General features: G+C 48.6%; 1 protein-coding gene across 1 annotated transcript; it reads left to right on the plus strand.

Annotated features, from left to right (window-relative positions):
* Window positions 1–1,065: 1,065 nt before the first annotated feature.
* LOC102989609 (SLAM family member 9-like) lies at window positions 1,066–11,043 on the plus strand. The gene is given in 9 exon segments (XM_024115993.1): window positions 1,066–1,131; window positions 1,329–1,415; window positions 4,074–4,200; window positions 5,134–5,190; window positions 5,193–5,248; window positions 5,250–5,487; window positions 8,111–8,383; window positions 9,124–9,390; window positions 10,970–11,043. Coding segments are annotated over 9 exon segments (1,245 nt in total).
* Window positions 11,044–15,441: the final 4,398 nt, after the last annotated feature.

A 15,441-nucleotide genomic window follows, 5' to 3' on the forward strand; every position in this document is an offset into this window, starting at 1 on the left:
AACCCAGTGAGAATAGCATCCCGGAGCACCCTCAAGAGAAGGTTTCAAGCAAAGAGTGTTCCAATGTCAAATTCCACCAAGCGGTCATATAAGATAAGGACCAAAGGGTCTATAGGATGTGACTGACGGGAGACCATTGGTGACGTTCTTAAAAGCAACATAAATTCTCTTCAAGTCTTGTTGGGGCACCTAGTCTCCACACACTGAAGGCCAGGGAGATACTTATCAAAGTCCAAGAAGTAAGGGAGCCTTACTTCTGACTAGATTGTGACTAGTGACAGGAGACACTAGTCACAATCACATTCTCATGGAGATGTCAGAGGTGTCTGCATAGCCTAGCAAAGCCATCAGGACTCCTTGGTGTGGAGAGGTGGGGAGGGGAGCTCCATACCTGCCCCAGCTGTCCCCTCTCTCTCCATCCACCCATGCACCAGGACTTTTCACACAACTCCCTCAACCGTACCACTAACAGGGCAAGATAGTAAAATGATATCTGGTGGTCCTTCGTGGTTGGAGGTAGAGGCGGTCCCCAAAGTCTTGTCCCCTGGATCCTTCCAGCCTTGTTTCTGTGCTAAAGAAGCTACAGCCAAGCCTGTGCCTTTCACATTTTTGTCTTTGGGCCATTCTGGGCTCATTCTTCTCTGCCTGTCGACTCCGTATCTGCTCATCTTACCAAGCGTGTAGCAACTAAGCCCTTACTATATGCTGATACTGAGCTAGTCACTGGGAACTGAAAGGTGAAGAAAGTAGGCCTTGCCCTCAAAGGGCTGAGAGACTACTAGAAAGAGTATGCAAGTAAGCAGATGTTTATGGTACAGCAGGATGGGTGTTACCATAGTGGCGAGTAGGGGGAAACTGAGAGGCCCAGAAGAGGGCAGCTGTTCTAGTGTGGCGTTTAGTCGGGGAACAGGAGGATATTAGAGGGAGGCAGGTGAGCCAGGTGGCAGGGACTAGGGTAGTCCGGTAAGCCTAATCGCAGGAGTCAGTTTGCAACAGTGAGAAATCATAAGGTATGTGGCGGGGGAGTCCAAGTGTGAGACTCGGTGACAACATGAGGCCAAGCTCATGTCGGAAAGCCAGCAGATCCTGAAGGATTTCATCTGTCGGGACTGTGACCCTGGACTTTACCTTGTAGGGGATGGGGGACCTTAGAAGGGTTTACAGCAAGGCTGCGACATCGTCAGCTTTGGCTTTTAAATAGCACACTCTGCTGCCTCTCACACTTCTTTCTTTCATATCCCCTTATTTTCATATCATGTGACTCAAAAGCTACATGTGATTAAAGTGGTGAATTCTAAAAATGGGAAATGTTTGTGGGCTGATATTTACATGCACACAGTCTGTCAGCTGTCGTGAGGCAGGTCAGTCTGCTGCATATTATGGGCCTTTCTCTTGTGCTTGCCACTGCCTCCCAGGCAACTCTACCTGTCTGCATGTTGGGTTTCTCCAGCAATGGGTCATTTTCACTGAAGATGCTGCCTCGCTGGGAGCCAGACTCTGTGTGTGTGTGTGTGTGTGTGTGTGTGTGTGTGTGTGTGTGTGTGAGGGGTGTGTATGTATGAGGGGTGTGTGTGCTATCGTCTCAGACCATGCAGACCCAGATTGTGTCCTGTCAATTTCACACTTCTTCTGCTAGTGAGTCACAAGGACCCTGGACGTCCCCAGACAGACCGATGGTGGAGGCATGAGATAGGAGATCTGCCACAGCCAGTTCCAGGACCTCGTTTGCATCTTGCCATTTCAAGCATGATCCTGTTATGTCTCTCTCCCCCAGGCCTCTGAGAGTCACCTTTATTGTGAATTGGGCTTTCCTGTGGCATAAATGACTTCAGTAGGGGATCTCAGACCCGGCACCTTGTGGCTGTTCCCATCCCTCTGGGTTCTTACTGCTCACTTGCATGCCCCCAAGGACCTGGGTGGTGGCAGGAAACAGACTTGAGAACTGGAGGCCAGAGGAACAGAGATCTTAAGAAACCCATGGTGAGGGGCCAGGCTCTGCTGTTAGTCTCCAGAGTTTCAGTCTGTTGCTTTCATCCTCATTTTGGAGGAAACCAGCTTGCACTGGTTATCAGAGTCACCTGCCTTCAGGGTGGCCACCAGCCCAGCCTTTAGGGTGTCCTCTAAGCCTGCTGTAGAATGTTTTCAATGTGTTTAAAACTTGGCAGTTTATAAGGACTATTACTCCAATTTAAAATAATCTGATCCCAGGCTTCCCTGGTGGCGCAGTGGTTAAGAATCCACCTGCCAATGCAGGGGACACAGGTTCGAGCCCTGGTCCGGGAAGATCCCACATGCCGCAGAGCAACTAAGCCCGTGCGTCACAACTACTGAAGCCCGCGCGCCTAGAGCCCGTGCTCCACAACAAAAGGAGCCACCACAGTGAGAAGCCTGCACACCGCAACGAAGAGTAGCCCCCACTCACCGCAGCTAGAGAAAGCCCGCACGCAGCAACGAAGAAGACCCAACACAGCCAAATATAAATAAATAAATTTATTAAATAAATAAATAAATAACATAATCTGATCCCTACAACAATCTTGTGATATAGATAAGGCAGACAGTATTAAGCATATTTTACAGACGATGGACTGAGAGTTTAGGTGACATCTTCTGGCACACAGCTGGTGATCTGTGAGAATGGAAGTCAGCACGGTCCAGCTGTGGGAATGCAGCACTAGCAAGGAAACTCAGAGAACCACAGTGTCCCCAACCAATGTCACAGAATTGCAACTCAGAGGCCGGATTCCTGGAAGCTTCCCCTTGCCTCCACTTTCATATGCCTCCACGAAGCAAGCACATAATTCCCTTCCTCTGTGGCGTCCAGGCCAGGCCCTTGGAGGTCACTGTTCACAGGGGCATCCCTAGGGCACGTGGCAAAAGAATGGGTAGACAGGTCTTGCCTTAAAAAATGTTCATATTTCTTCGGTTCAATTCCAGAAACATTTATTGAGGCCTCTTGTGTGCTGGTCCTGTGCTGTGTGTGTGTGGTGGGGAAAGGGGTCAGTGGCACACGGGGAGGAATTAGGTGTGGTGCAATTCTGCTGCTGGCAGCACAGTGTAGTCAACAGAGCATAAGTTTCGGGGTCAGGCGAACTTGGGTTTCCTGTGACCTCTATTGCTTCCTAGTTGGTGACTCTGGGCAAGTAATTTTTTTTAAGCTCTTTGAGTCTCATGGTCTTCATCTGTGAAGTGGGACTAAGGATACGGACCTTGCTAGTTTGCTGGGAAAGTTAAGTAAAATAATGTGCTTAACGTACTCAGCAGTGTCTGGAACTGGGGTTTCATGTACTGATCTGATCCCTTTGTGTCTCCCTCCCTCATTGAATCCAGAAACAGGATTCAGAAAGGGAAGCTCTACACACATCCCACTGCACCTAACCACGTGGCTAAACCATCAGCCTTACTTAATTTGATTGCTCAGATACTAATTCCCTTCTACCTTCTCCTGTCCTTGGGGAGCTCAAGAACTATGGGGAAACACAAACAACCCAGCTAGTTGTACGAGGCAAAATGAAGTAAAAGCTTTAAACAAAACAAGCCAACAAAAGCACAGGCTGAAGGAAACTAGGAGGAAGGCATGGCCAGACCGGAAGTATGGAGCTCAGCTAAGGCTCCAGAAAGGAAGCAGCACTTGAACTAGGCTTAACGAGTTACTGCACTCAAGGGTGCAAGGGTGAGCATAGCTGCTCGGTCAAGGTGGAATTCCTCCAGGCCAGACTTTAGGTCCTGGGCCAACTTGGGATGAGAAAGATCCATCTGGTGCCAGCACTGCCTGGCATTGTGCCAGCACTGCCTTGGCATGCTTCCAGCCGATTTGCACAATCCTCCAAGTGGAGCCAGAATAGCTCCATGGAAGAAATGAACACCAGGCCGTGAAGTGGATTCTGTGGTGGGCACACAGGATGCTGTACGTCCCCCAGTGTGGAATCCCCAATTCCCACAAGACAGCAACCACTCTCCTGCCCCTTGTCACCACACCTACTATCACATGACTTCTCAGTTCAACTTTCGGCAGAAAAACCTCACCACCAGGCCTAGGAATCAGTGATGCAGCCAGTGCTTCTGGATTCCAGTTTGAATCAGGACCTGCCTCTCTCCCTGGGCCAGGCAGCCTTTTCTCTTTAAACAACTATGCAGCAGATCTGAGTCAGTTTCAGACTTTCTGCCTCCTGGGACTGTGTCAGTGTTGCAAAAATAGAGGTGGGTTGCACTACTTAGGAGTGTTTTTTTTACATTTCTCTGCAAGAGCAGTGACTAGTTTTGGTATGGATGCAAACAAGATGCAGTCACCAACTTATTTCAGTGATATTAAGTATCTTTAACAATACCCTAGCGAGGCATTTACTTGCATTATCTAACACTCACAAAATGCTGGAAGATGGCACTCCCTGTTTCACAGGTGAGAAAAGCAGGACTCAGAGAGGTTAAGTAACCTGCCAAAGATCACACAGCTAGCACCTGGTAGAGCAAGGGCTTGAACTTGGGCAGTCTGACTAGTGCCCTGGTGTTACACTCTTCTCTCAAGGACAGTATAGGCTGGTATCCAAATGACTGTCCCACTGACCATGCTTAACCTGGCTTGGCTAGCACAGCACCAGCCCTCCTGCTCTGGAAAGATATGTTCCCAGATTCCTGGCTGGGCCTCAGAGGAGCTGGCTTTTGTTTCAGAAGTGGCCAAATAAGCAATTACGGGGGATGCTGGAAAGCAGTTCCTGCTGTGGGTGGAGCTGGGCTAAGTGAGTTCTGGTCCTATTCCCTGAATCTGCAAGAGAGTGACTCACAGAAACAGCAGAGATCCCCGCCTCCATAGGCCCCTCCCAAGAATTCTGCTTACTCTCCATGACACTTCGTACCTGCAACCCTTAGGACAGCCTTCATTGAATTTTTCCTTATATGTTAATTAATGTAAATGCTGAAGGAGACCACTTTGGTGTGGAGGAGTGAACAAGTTGTGTTCTAGTTCTATCCTTAACTAGCTATGTAGTCTTGAGCAAGGCACCTAAATTCTGTGGGTCTCTATTTTCTCACCTATAAAATAGGAATAATAATCATGGCCCTGACTCTCTCTCTCAGGCCTGTTGTGAGCCTCCAATGGAATAGGCTGCCTCTGAAGCCTCTGGTCTGTGTTTGCAGGACCAGGGGCTTCCAGAGAGGACTCAGCCCCCATGGTGGTAACAGGGACCCTAGGGGGTCTGTCATTTTGCCCTCGCAGCTGCAGGATGGGCAGCAGGTGGAGAGCATCTCCTGGATGTGTCTGTCGTTCGGTCCCCGGGGTAATAGCCAAGGTAGCCTTGGTAGAAGCTGGAGGGCCGGACACCTTTTACCAGGCAGAAACGCAGTACTGGTGTCGTGTGAGTGTGGTGGGCCCAGGCTGCTCCCTGCAGATCAGCCACCTGAGCTGGGAGGATACAGGGTCCTACTGAGCCCATGTTAATCTGTGGAGTTCCCGCATCACCCATGCCTGGGAGTACAGCCTGCATGTCTATGGTGAGTGTCTGGGGAAAGGCAACAGGTAGGTGTGTGTGTGTGGTGACTGTCTTTCAGTCATCTTTATAGCCTTTCTCACTTCCCTTTTGGTTACATTTATAATTTTCTTTCTAATTACAAGGCTAACATGTGCTCACTGGGGAAAAACATGGAAAGTAGAGTTACCTGGGAGAATATCCTGAAAAATCTCGGGGCCCAGGACGTGTCCCAGACCAGTTGCAGCAGAACCGCTGGGTCTGGGCAGAGAATGGTATTTCAGGCCCTGAGAACTGGCTTCTGCCACAACCTACTTGTGTGACCTTGAGCTTCCTCCTTGCTAAATAGGAACACTACTTTCTGTAAGAATAAAATTCATGGGAAAGAGCTTTGTAAAGCTCTGTACAGATGTATGAGAACACTATTATCATATTCATTAAGGAAATTTAAACGATTGTTTTAGCAGGGGAAACTACAAAGGGGACAAGGAGTCGGGGGGTGCCAGGCATACGCGGCAGCAAGATCGGCCAGTGAAGACACAGTCAGGTAGGTACTTTTAGATTCAAACAGCTTACTACTTATATAGGTAGTGAGAGGGAGAGGGGCCAAAGGTCCCAGATCCCTGGGTCCTCATCCCACACCCCAGAAATGATGACACTGAGAAAAAAGGGACCGGATGAACATAATGGGGGTTGCTGAGAAAGAAATTCTAGACTGCAGAGAAGAGATTTTGTAGTCAGCAGCTCTGTTCTGCGGGGGTGGAGCAGGAAGCCCTGAACCTCATGACAAACTGCTCATGACAGCCTCCCAGGAGGGACAAGTGGGAGGCCCGTGGGAAATGGCTTCAAGGTAATTCCTCACAGGCCACCCTCCTGTCATGTTCTGGGAGGATCACAAGGCCTTTTGCAAGCCTCGGATTAGCTGTGATTCTAGCCTTTGCTTGAGGAACAAGGATGCCATGGATGGCAAGTTCACCAGGCAAGGTCACCATGATGCCATGGCAGAGCTGTTCCTCTACAGTGGGTAGCAGGAAAGGTATCAATGATGAGTGAGGATGAACACGGGAAGCTAAGTGATGGAGAGAAAGTGGAGAACATTCTCAGGCATTTTCCTGGGTTATGTGACAGGAAATATTCCTATTAGATGAAGGCATTTTTTTTTTTTTTTAAGTCAGGGATGATGGAATTGTCACGGTCAGGTTCACATGGTTGGGGAGAAAGCATTTCTGCCATAAATTGGCCTGGAATGGCGGTGGCCCGTTCCTCAGACAGGGCAAGGGAACACTGGGTGAGGGGCTGCTGGGACCTGGGGTAGGACTGTTCACCCCAGGGGTTGTGGGAGAGCCCTCTCACTATGCTGATGGTCATTCTGGCAGGATGAGCTCAGTGTGGATTCTGGGCAGGATATAAAGCTGTGCTAACCAATCAGAGGTGGGGTTTTCCAGAGAGGGCTCCTGGGGCAAGAGTGATGATAAGGGGCCAGGCTTTCATCCTTCACAGGGTATTTCCCAAGTCACTGGCGGTTCGTGACAGCCTTGCTAACAGGCAGGAAAGGGGTTTTGATTTCTAGGCTAAGGAGACTGAGTCTCAGAGAGAAGAAAATGACATACCCGTGACAGAGAGCTAGAAAGATGCAGAGGGCTGGGAATCGAACTCAGGTACCCCAGTGCCACACCCTGGATTTCTCATATGTCCCTGTATTTATCTTCCTGAGCTTGAGAGGACACTGAGGAGACAAGGGCCTGCAGGAGGGGTCACAGGGGAAGGGTTTGGATCCCAGGGCCTGGTCTATGGAAGGCACACTGGAGTGAGGCAGCAGAAAGTTACCCAGCAGTGCACATGTCCAGCTTGCCTTCTCCTGGGGGACATTCCGGGCTGTGTTGTCCTATTTTGCACAGTTGAGTTGCCCCTGGGGCTACTGTCAGGTGGACCCCAGGGCAGAGGACCAATAGCAGAGCAGCCTTCTCCCAAGCCTTGTGACTTTGTTGCCTGTCCTGATTGTCTGTTGTCTGCAACTGCTCTTGCTGCTGCCTTCAAACCGTCCTGATTCTGGCCTGGGGAGGCAGGTGGGCAAATAACGAGACTATGGATACCTTAAGGAGAGCATCTGGGTGCCTGGTCCTGGGGTAAGAAGGGATGGAGTGGAGGTGGAAGAGAATTCAAGGACGTAGGAGAAACCTCAAAGGCATAGGGCCACGTCCTCTGGGAGCCTGGTTCAGCATCTGGAAGCTCAGTGTATACTGCAGAGCCCCCTACTGGGAAAAGATGTAATTACAACACTGTTTCTTGTTTGCCCGTAGGGACAGCCTTCATCTCTACTCAGTGCAGGGTGGGAATTCAGCTTTGAGGTCAGATCCATTGGATTTGGGATCGATGAGTCTCTGGGCAAGTAACTTAAATAGAGTAGATATAACACCTTCCCTACGTACTTCATAAGATTGTTCTGGGAATCTGAGGAGATATTAAGTGACATGCCTTATAAAGCCCAAAGCTTGAGAATAGACGTGGCCAGCTTCTGCCTCTGTTGTTCCTTATGTGTATTCAGGGTGGTGCAGGGTCTTGGCAGCCACGCCTCCTGCTTCTACCCTGTGAAGGGAAGGCCCAGAGCAGTTTACCAGTCCTCCGTTGGTTCTTTGTTGCACACACAGAGCAGCTGGCCCGGCCCCATGTCACAATGAGCTCCAGGATGAGTGGGAATGGACACTGCCTCGTCATCCTAACATGCATGGCAGAAAGCAGAGGGGGCACTGTGACCTACAGCTGGACACCCCTGGGGCCCCGGACTGTTGTGTCCCATGGAGGGTCTGTCCTCAGTGTCTCCTTGAGACCTGGGAACAGTGCTCTGAACTTTACCTGCGTGGTCAAGAACTCAGTCAGTAACAGCAGGTCCCTCCCTGTCTTGGTGCCGCCCTCAAGCACAGGTACCTGAAACCCAAGCACACACCCTGCTTGGCAACTCTGGAGTGGACGGAAGCTGGAGGAAGGAGTCTTGTCCCCTTCAGGCCCCGAGGAGAGGGGAGAACACCCTTGAGAGAGTGGGGGGGGGGTGCCAGGGTTGGTTCGTGTGGTCAGGGGAGAAGGAGGAGACCTGCTGGAGCTGATGGGGAGGCTGGAGGGGTCTGGACAGGAGGGGCTGGATGGTACCTGTGGCTGCCCCAAGAGGGCGGGGAGGCCCTGACGCTGAATCTGTGGTTTTCTCTCTCCATCCACAAGACCAGGAATCCTGGGAGGGGAATCAGTAGGGGAGATAGTGATCAGCACCCTTGGGAAGTCAGCCACTCTGCCCCTGGAGGTCCCGGTGGGGCAGGAGGTTGAAAAGGTTACCTGGAGCTCTCCAGGGCTTGTGGCTATTTTGCAACCAGGACCGGCAGGCAAACCAATCCTGGTTGCTGGGACTCGGGGACCCAAGAGCAGGAGAGTGAATGTCCTCCTCCACGACTACTCTCTTCAGATCAGCTCCCTGAGGCTGCAGGACTCTGGCTCCTATAAAGCCTGGATAACTCTGCAGAGTCCCCCGATCAACATCACCAAGGATTTCACCCTGCACATCTATGGTGGGGGGGGGGGTCAGAGGGCCTACGTTTGAACTCTGACCTTTCTTCTCCTCTGCTTGGCCAGGCCAGAGCCTTCTCATAGCTTGAACTATCCCTTCTTGGCACAGAGAGTCTGCAAGAGCCCAATATCACAGCCAGCTCTCAGATCATGAAGGATGGGACCTGCTTCATCACCCTGGCTTGCTGGATGGACCAGGCTGGAGAGGATGTTAATTATAGCTGGGACCCCCAAGGCCAGCGGGCAGTTGTGTCTCACGGGGGGACCACTCTCAGCGTGTCCTGGAGATCTGGGGTCAGTGACAGGTATCGCTGTACTGCCAAGAACCCCATCAGCCAGAGCTCCAGCTTCATCCCTGTCAGGCCCCTCTGCTCAGGTAACTGCTTCCTTCTGAGAACCTTTCACTGCAGACTCGGTCCAGATTCACAGCATCCCTGACTGCCTTCCTCAGGGTTCTAGGTGTGGTTAAAGAAAAATAGGGCAGGATTAGTTTGCAGGAGAGAGCATCTCTGGGGTGACAGGAGATGAGGGTTCTGGCACTACTATCCTGCTCTGCCCACCTTCTGTCGGCCCCAGACCCCCATGCCTGGACTTGCAGCAGACTCAGCTGGGTATTGGCTATTCCCGGGACTCCCTGAGGGAAGGTGCTTCCCCCATCCCCACTCAGTCCTGCAGAGCCCACCGAGGAAGGGTCCCAGACCTCCTTGCCTGTGTCCTCAGAGAAGCCTCAGCCCCTACCCCTGCCTAGAGCTGCTCCGAGAGGGTAACAGGGCTGTGCTCCTCCGGTGGGCAAGGGTGGCCTCTCCTGGTTTCCACAGGCTATGACAGGAAACTGCCTTGGTCCAAACACACCTGTCCCTCTCCTCTTCTCCACTGACCTCTGAAACAGTTGTCTCTGTTCCCTGTCTCTGGTTCCTCACCAGCCATTCACTCCTCAACCCCTTGTGGCTGGTTTGCCCCAGTAGCATCCTGATAGGTAAGCTCAGGGGCTACTCCTCAATTCTGTTACCCTCGACCTGCTCTCCTCAGCCATGTGGGCTGCTCTCTCCTGGACCTCTTCTCTCGGGTCACAGTCCTTCCCAGGACCGATGTTGCCCCATGCCCATGCCTCTCCCCACGCCCCTTGTTTTCTTCCTGTTGCCAAAGGCAGAAAGCTGGTTATTTAGAGCCCTCGTCTTCCTCACGCTACCAGCCATTGCTCACACCTTCCTCACTTCACATATTCCTCACCTGGTCTCCTAACTCCCCTCCCCTCCCAATCATCCTCCTGACTGTGCTGCTAGGGGGTTAATTCTAAATGAAAGCAATGCTTGTGTTTCTTTTCGCTTAAAACCCTATAATGTCTGCCCACTATCTAAGGTATAAATATTTTTGCACCTCTTTCTTCATTAAGCAACATGCATTAACAGAGCCTTTTTAAGGCACCCTGTGTTGTTCTAGTCATTGAAGATACAGTGAAGAAGAGGTCTGGATATATTCCCACCCCTTGGGGAACTCACCGTTACAATCATCACGATCTGCGGCTAACCCTAGTAAATGACTTTAGGAGAGCACTGAACATGCTGTATAATGGCCTTTGTGCATGTGTCTGTCTTCTCTACTGAACCATGACAAAACCCACGCTTACCCTTCTCTGCATCTCCAATACACAGCATGTAATAGGTGTCTGAGGTGTGAATCTGACAAGATTTTAAGGGGCAGCCTATGCTGGGTGTAATGGGACACAAGGAAACAGGATAATTGGCTTCAGACATTAATATTCTCCCTCCTTCTCTATGGGGCCTGGGGGACATTTCATCTCCATCCCCAGATCCAGCTTCCTCAAGGGGTCTCCAGCCCACTCACACCTCTGACTTTTCTTCCTGGAATACTCCTTCCCCTGTTTCCCTGTCTTCCCATTTCTTTTCTTCTCTTCCTCTTACCCAATTCCTAACCTGTGATCATTGTTTATTCAGATTCCTTCCTACTCTGCTCCTTGAGGAAAGAGTTTCTTCTCTTTTTGATCCTGGGAGCTTTGCAGATTAAATAGATTTCACCTTGACATGTGGAGAAGCCAAGAGGAAGAATGTGAGAAGAGGGTCACCCTGTGAGACACAGAGATAAGGAAGTCTACACAGAGAGAGAGGAGTGTGACCTGATACCAGCATCTCCTGGTGTGAGTTAGAGAGAGACATCGATTCTGATTAAGTGTAAAACTGATTTCTTTTGCAAACCGAGTTCAAAACAAACAAGAAACTGCTACACATCTTCAGTTTAAAATAATCTGTTTATGTCTTGTTTAACTGTGTTTTAAAGTGTTCAGAAAGAAAAGAGGGCTTATTCACATAAGAAAAATTGAATGGTTTGAAACATAGTTAATATATAATGATAATACATAATTAACAAAACTATTAAATTTTGTGCATATACATTATTTTTTGTTAAAATTTAAGTAAATAGGCTCAGAGGGCCCAGATTCAACTTAAATTTCATCTCCTTGGAGCAGCCTTTGACCACCTTATCGAAGCGGATCTTACTTCTTATTCATAGTCATTGTACCCAGTTCAGTTTTGTCAAATTATCACAATTTGTAAATATATATTAATTTGTTAGTTGTCGTAGTCTGAATGCGGGTTGGAAAATAATTTCTAGACACAAGGCAGAATGTAAAGAAGATAGAATTTATTGGAGGGAAGGGTCGCTGCCAGAACAGCGTGTCGACTTCCTAGCAGTCTGGGACAGTCAAGCCCGAACATGTGCTATTGATCAGTTTTTATAGCCAGAAAACAAAGGAATGGTCCAAGGTGAAAATTTCATTTACTGATTGGTCAAGGCACATATACCTTCCTTCTATAGGGTGGGAATGGGACAGGACATATGCCTTTCCTTATTTGGGACAGGTCCTGTTGTCCAGGTGGGCATCGCCCAGGTGGGCTCAGGATTTTCGTAACTATTACAACATGGTGGGGAAGGCAATTAAGAGTCCAGTAGGGGGTGTAACACTGACACTTTTTCAGGCAGCATTGTCCTTTATCCTTGAAGCATCATTGTCCTTGGAGCACCACATTAGTTTACTTGTTTATTGTCGGTCTCCCCCACAAGACATTCAGCCCATGAGGACAAGAACTGTATCTATTTTGTTTACAACTGTAAACCCAAAGGGTAATAGAGTTCTTGGCTTGTGATAGATATTTCAATATTTTTTAATGCATGAATAACTAGATGGATTAGAGTTGAGAACATTCTTTTTAAGATTTGAAGACTACCAGGAAGTTTCATAAAAATCTGGGATCTATACCATTGTGTGTGTGTGTTTTTCTTTCTGCTTTTGGTAAAGGAAGAAGAAAATGGGATCTTTAGCCTAAAATTTCCTTGAGTGCTCAACAGCTAGCAAAAGAAAGAAGTTAAAATAACAAGAAAGTCTTTTCTAGGAGGTTCTGACAGCAAGCTGCTCTGAAGTGCTAAATAGGTTGATCTAGAGTTTGAACCATATATAAACAATGGAGCCAAAATCATAATTTAGGTGTGAGAGAGACCTTGAACATCTCCTTCTCTTTTTTCACTCTCAGCTGATTACCTTGGTTCCTATTTCACTTACGATGAGGATTGACAAACTCCACCCATTACACATAAATCTTCTAGTCAAGTAGTTAGTGATTTATTCTGAAATATAAATGGGTGGCTGGAATCACAAGATATTTGAGGAAAGCCTCAGTGGAGAAAGACAGTCTCCAAACAAAGAGAATCAATTAAAAAAAAAAAGGAACTTGGAAGAGAGATAATGCAGGGAGCAAGAGAAAATGAAATAAAAGCCCCTAAACCTGTATTTAATATTCTTAGAAACACATGAGAAGACATTACATTTTTAAAAAGGAGTGGGGAGCTTCTCAAGATGGCGAAGGAGTAAAACATGGCACTCACCTTCTCCCCACAGATATATCAAAAATACATCTACATGTGGAACGACTCCCACAGAACTTCCATTGAAAGCTGGCAGAAGGCCTCAGACTTCCAAAAAGGCAAGAAAATCTCCACGTAACCAGGTAGGGCAAAGGAAAAAAGAAAAAAAAAAAAAAGAGACAAAGGAATTGGGATGGGACCTGCACCTTTGGGAGGGAGCTGTGAAGGAGGAAAAGTTTCCACTCACTAGGAAGCCCCCTCACTGGCAGGGATTGCGGGGGAGCTTCAGAGCCTCAGAGGAAAATGCAGCAACAGGTGTGCATAGGGCAAAGCAGAGAGACTCCTGCACAGAGGGTCAGTGCTGACCAGCACTCCCCAGCCTGAGACGCTTGTCTGCTCGCCCGCTGGGGTGGGTGGTGGCTGAGTGCTGAGGCTCGGGCTTCAGAGGTCTGAGGTTGGCTGTGTGAAGACAGCCTGAGGGGGCTTAAAGAGCTACAGCTGAGGGAGTCTGGGAAGAAACCTGGGCCTGCCAGAGAGGAAGAGACCACTGTTGGGGGTTGCGCAAGGAGAGGAGCAGGCCTGCCATAGGAGCTTCTATCTCTGTACACTCACAACTGGCAGGGCACCGCCTACACAAGCTCCAGAGGCAGGCGTGAGCTGCGGCTGCTATCTTGGACCCCATAGGCAGGTCTGCTGCTGCCCCTACCACCAAGGGTCCTGTAGCCTGTGCAGCCTGCCATTGCCGAGGGCCCTGCGATCTGGGGCCAAATTCCCCAGGAGAGCTCACAGCACACCTCAGGCTGTTGCAACTTCCTGCTGGCCTCTGCCACCACAGGCAGTCCTCGCACATCCCAGTTGTGCCAGCCGTATCCCTCCCTCTCCCTGGCCTGAGTGAGCAAGTGAGCCCTAATCAGCCGCTGCTTTCGCCCCCTCTTGCCTGGGCGGGGAACAGATGCCTGAGGGTGGCCCACAAGCAGAGGTGGGGCCAAAACCAAAGCTGAGCCCCAGGGGCAGTGCAACCAAAGAGGAAGGGAAATCTCTCCGAGCAGCCTCAGGAGCAGCTGATTAAATCCCCACAATCAGCTTGGTAAACCTTGCATCTATAGAATATCTGAATAGACAGGTGTTCCCACAATTAAGGCTGTGGACTTTGCAGGTAACTGTGGACTTTGGAGGCAAGGACACACAGGAGTTGGGACAGTTCAGAGTCTGAGCTGGCCCCAAAGTGCCTACAGCTGGTCCAGAGAACTACCTAGAGGTTTTGGAGGACTTCAGGTGGAGGTGGGGATTCACTATGGCTCACTGAGGGGGCAAGGACACTGACAGCTGAAGCCTCAGGAAAATGCTATCATTTTTACAATTATTTTTGTTGTTGTTGTTTGTTTTTTTCTGTCATTGTCCTTTTTCTTATTCTTTTAATTTTACATATTTTTTCTTTTATTTTTTATGCTTTTATTTTTAATATATTTTAATTTTTTTTTCTATTTTTACTTTACTTTTTTGTTATATTGTGTTTTTTCCTTGTTTTTTTCTTTGGCTTTGATTTTATCTTTTTTAAACTATATTTTCTATTTTTACTTGACTTTTATCTTGTTTTTTTTCTTTTATTTTCTTATTTCTTTTATTTTGTTTTTATATTTTTTGATCTTTTTTGTGTGCTTGTTTTATGCTTTTTTGCCTTTTTAAACTTTACTTTCTGCTTTTTATTTGTTTTTTGTTTTTGTTAGTTTCATTTTTATTGTTTGTTTTCAGGTTCATTTACTGTTTGGTTGCTCTCTTCTTTTTAGTTATCTCTCTTTCCCTTTATTTTCTGTTTTTGTGTGTCTGTGTGTTTCTTTGTGTGTTTTTGCCTGTTTGGTTTTTCTTTTACCATTTGACTTGAGGTTTTGTTTGCCTGTTCGTTTACTTTCTTTCTTCCTTTTTTTTCTTCCAAGCCACGTGACTTGTGGGGTCTTAGTTCTCTGGCCAAGCTTTGGGCCTGAACCTCTGAGGTGGGAGAGCCAAGCCCAGGACACTGGACCACCAGAGAACCCCTGATCCCAGGGAATATTAATCAGTGAGAGCTCTCCCAGAGGTCTCCATCTCAACACTAAAACCTGGTTCCACCCAAGGGGCAGCAAGCTCCAGTGCTGGATGCCCCACAGCAAACAACTAACAAGACAGGAACACAATCCCACCCATGAGCAGACAGGATGCCTAAAGCCATACTAAGCTCATAGACACCTCAAAACACACCACCTGACGCAGCCCTGTCCATCAGAGGGACAAAATCCAGCTCCACCCACCAGAACGGAGGCACCAGTCCCCCCACCAGGAAGCCTACACAAACCACCGGACCAGCCTCACCCACTGGAGGAAGACACCAGAAGAAAGAGGAACTACGACCCAGCAGCCTGCAGAAAGGAGACCCCAAACACAGCAAGTTAAACAAAATGAGAAGACAGAGAAATATGTTGCAGACAAAGGAACAAGATAAAAACCCGTAAGATCAAATAAATGAAGAGCAAATAGATAATCTACCTGAAAAAGTATTCACAGTAATGATAGT

Source organism: Physeter macrocephalus, chromosome 4 (genome assembly GCF_002837175.3).
Source record: "Physeter macrocephalus isolate SW-GA chromosome 4, ASM283717v5, whole genome shotgun sequence".
Taxonomy (NCBI): Eukaryota; Metazoa; Chordata; class Mammalia; order Artiodactyla; family Physeteridae; genus Physeter; species Physeter macrocephalus.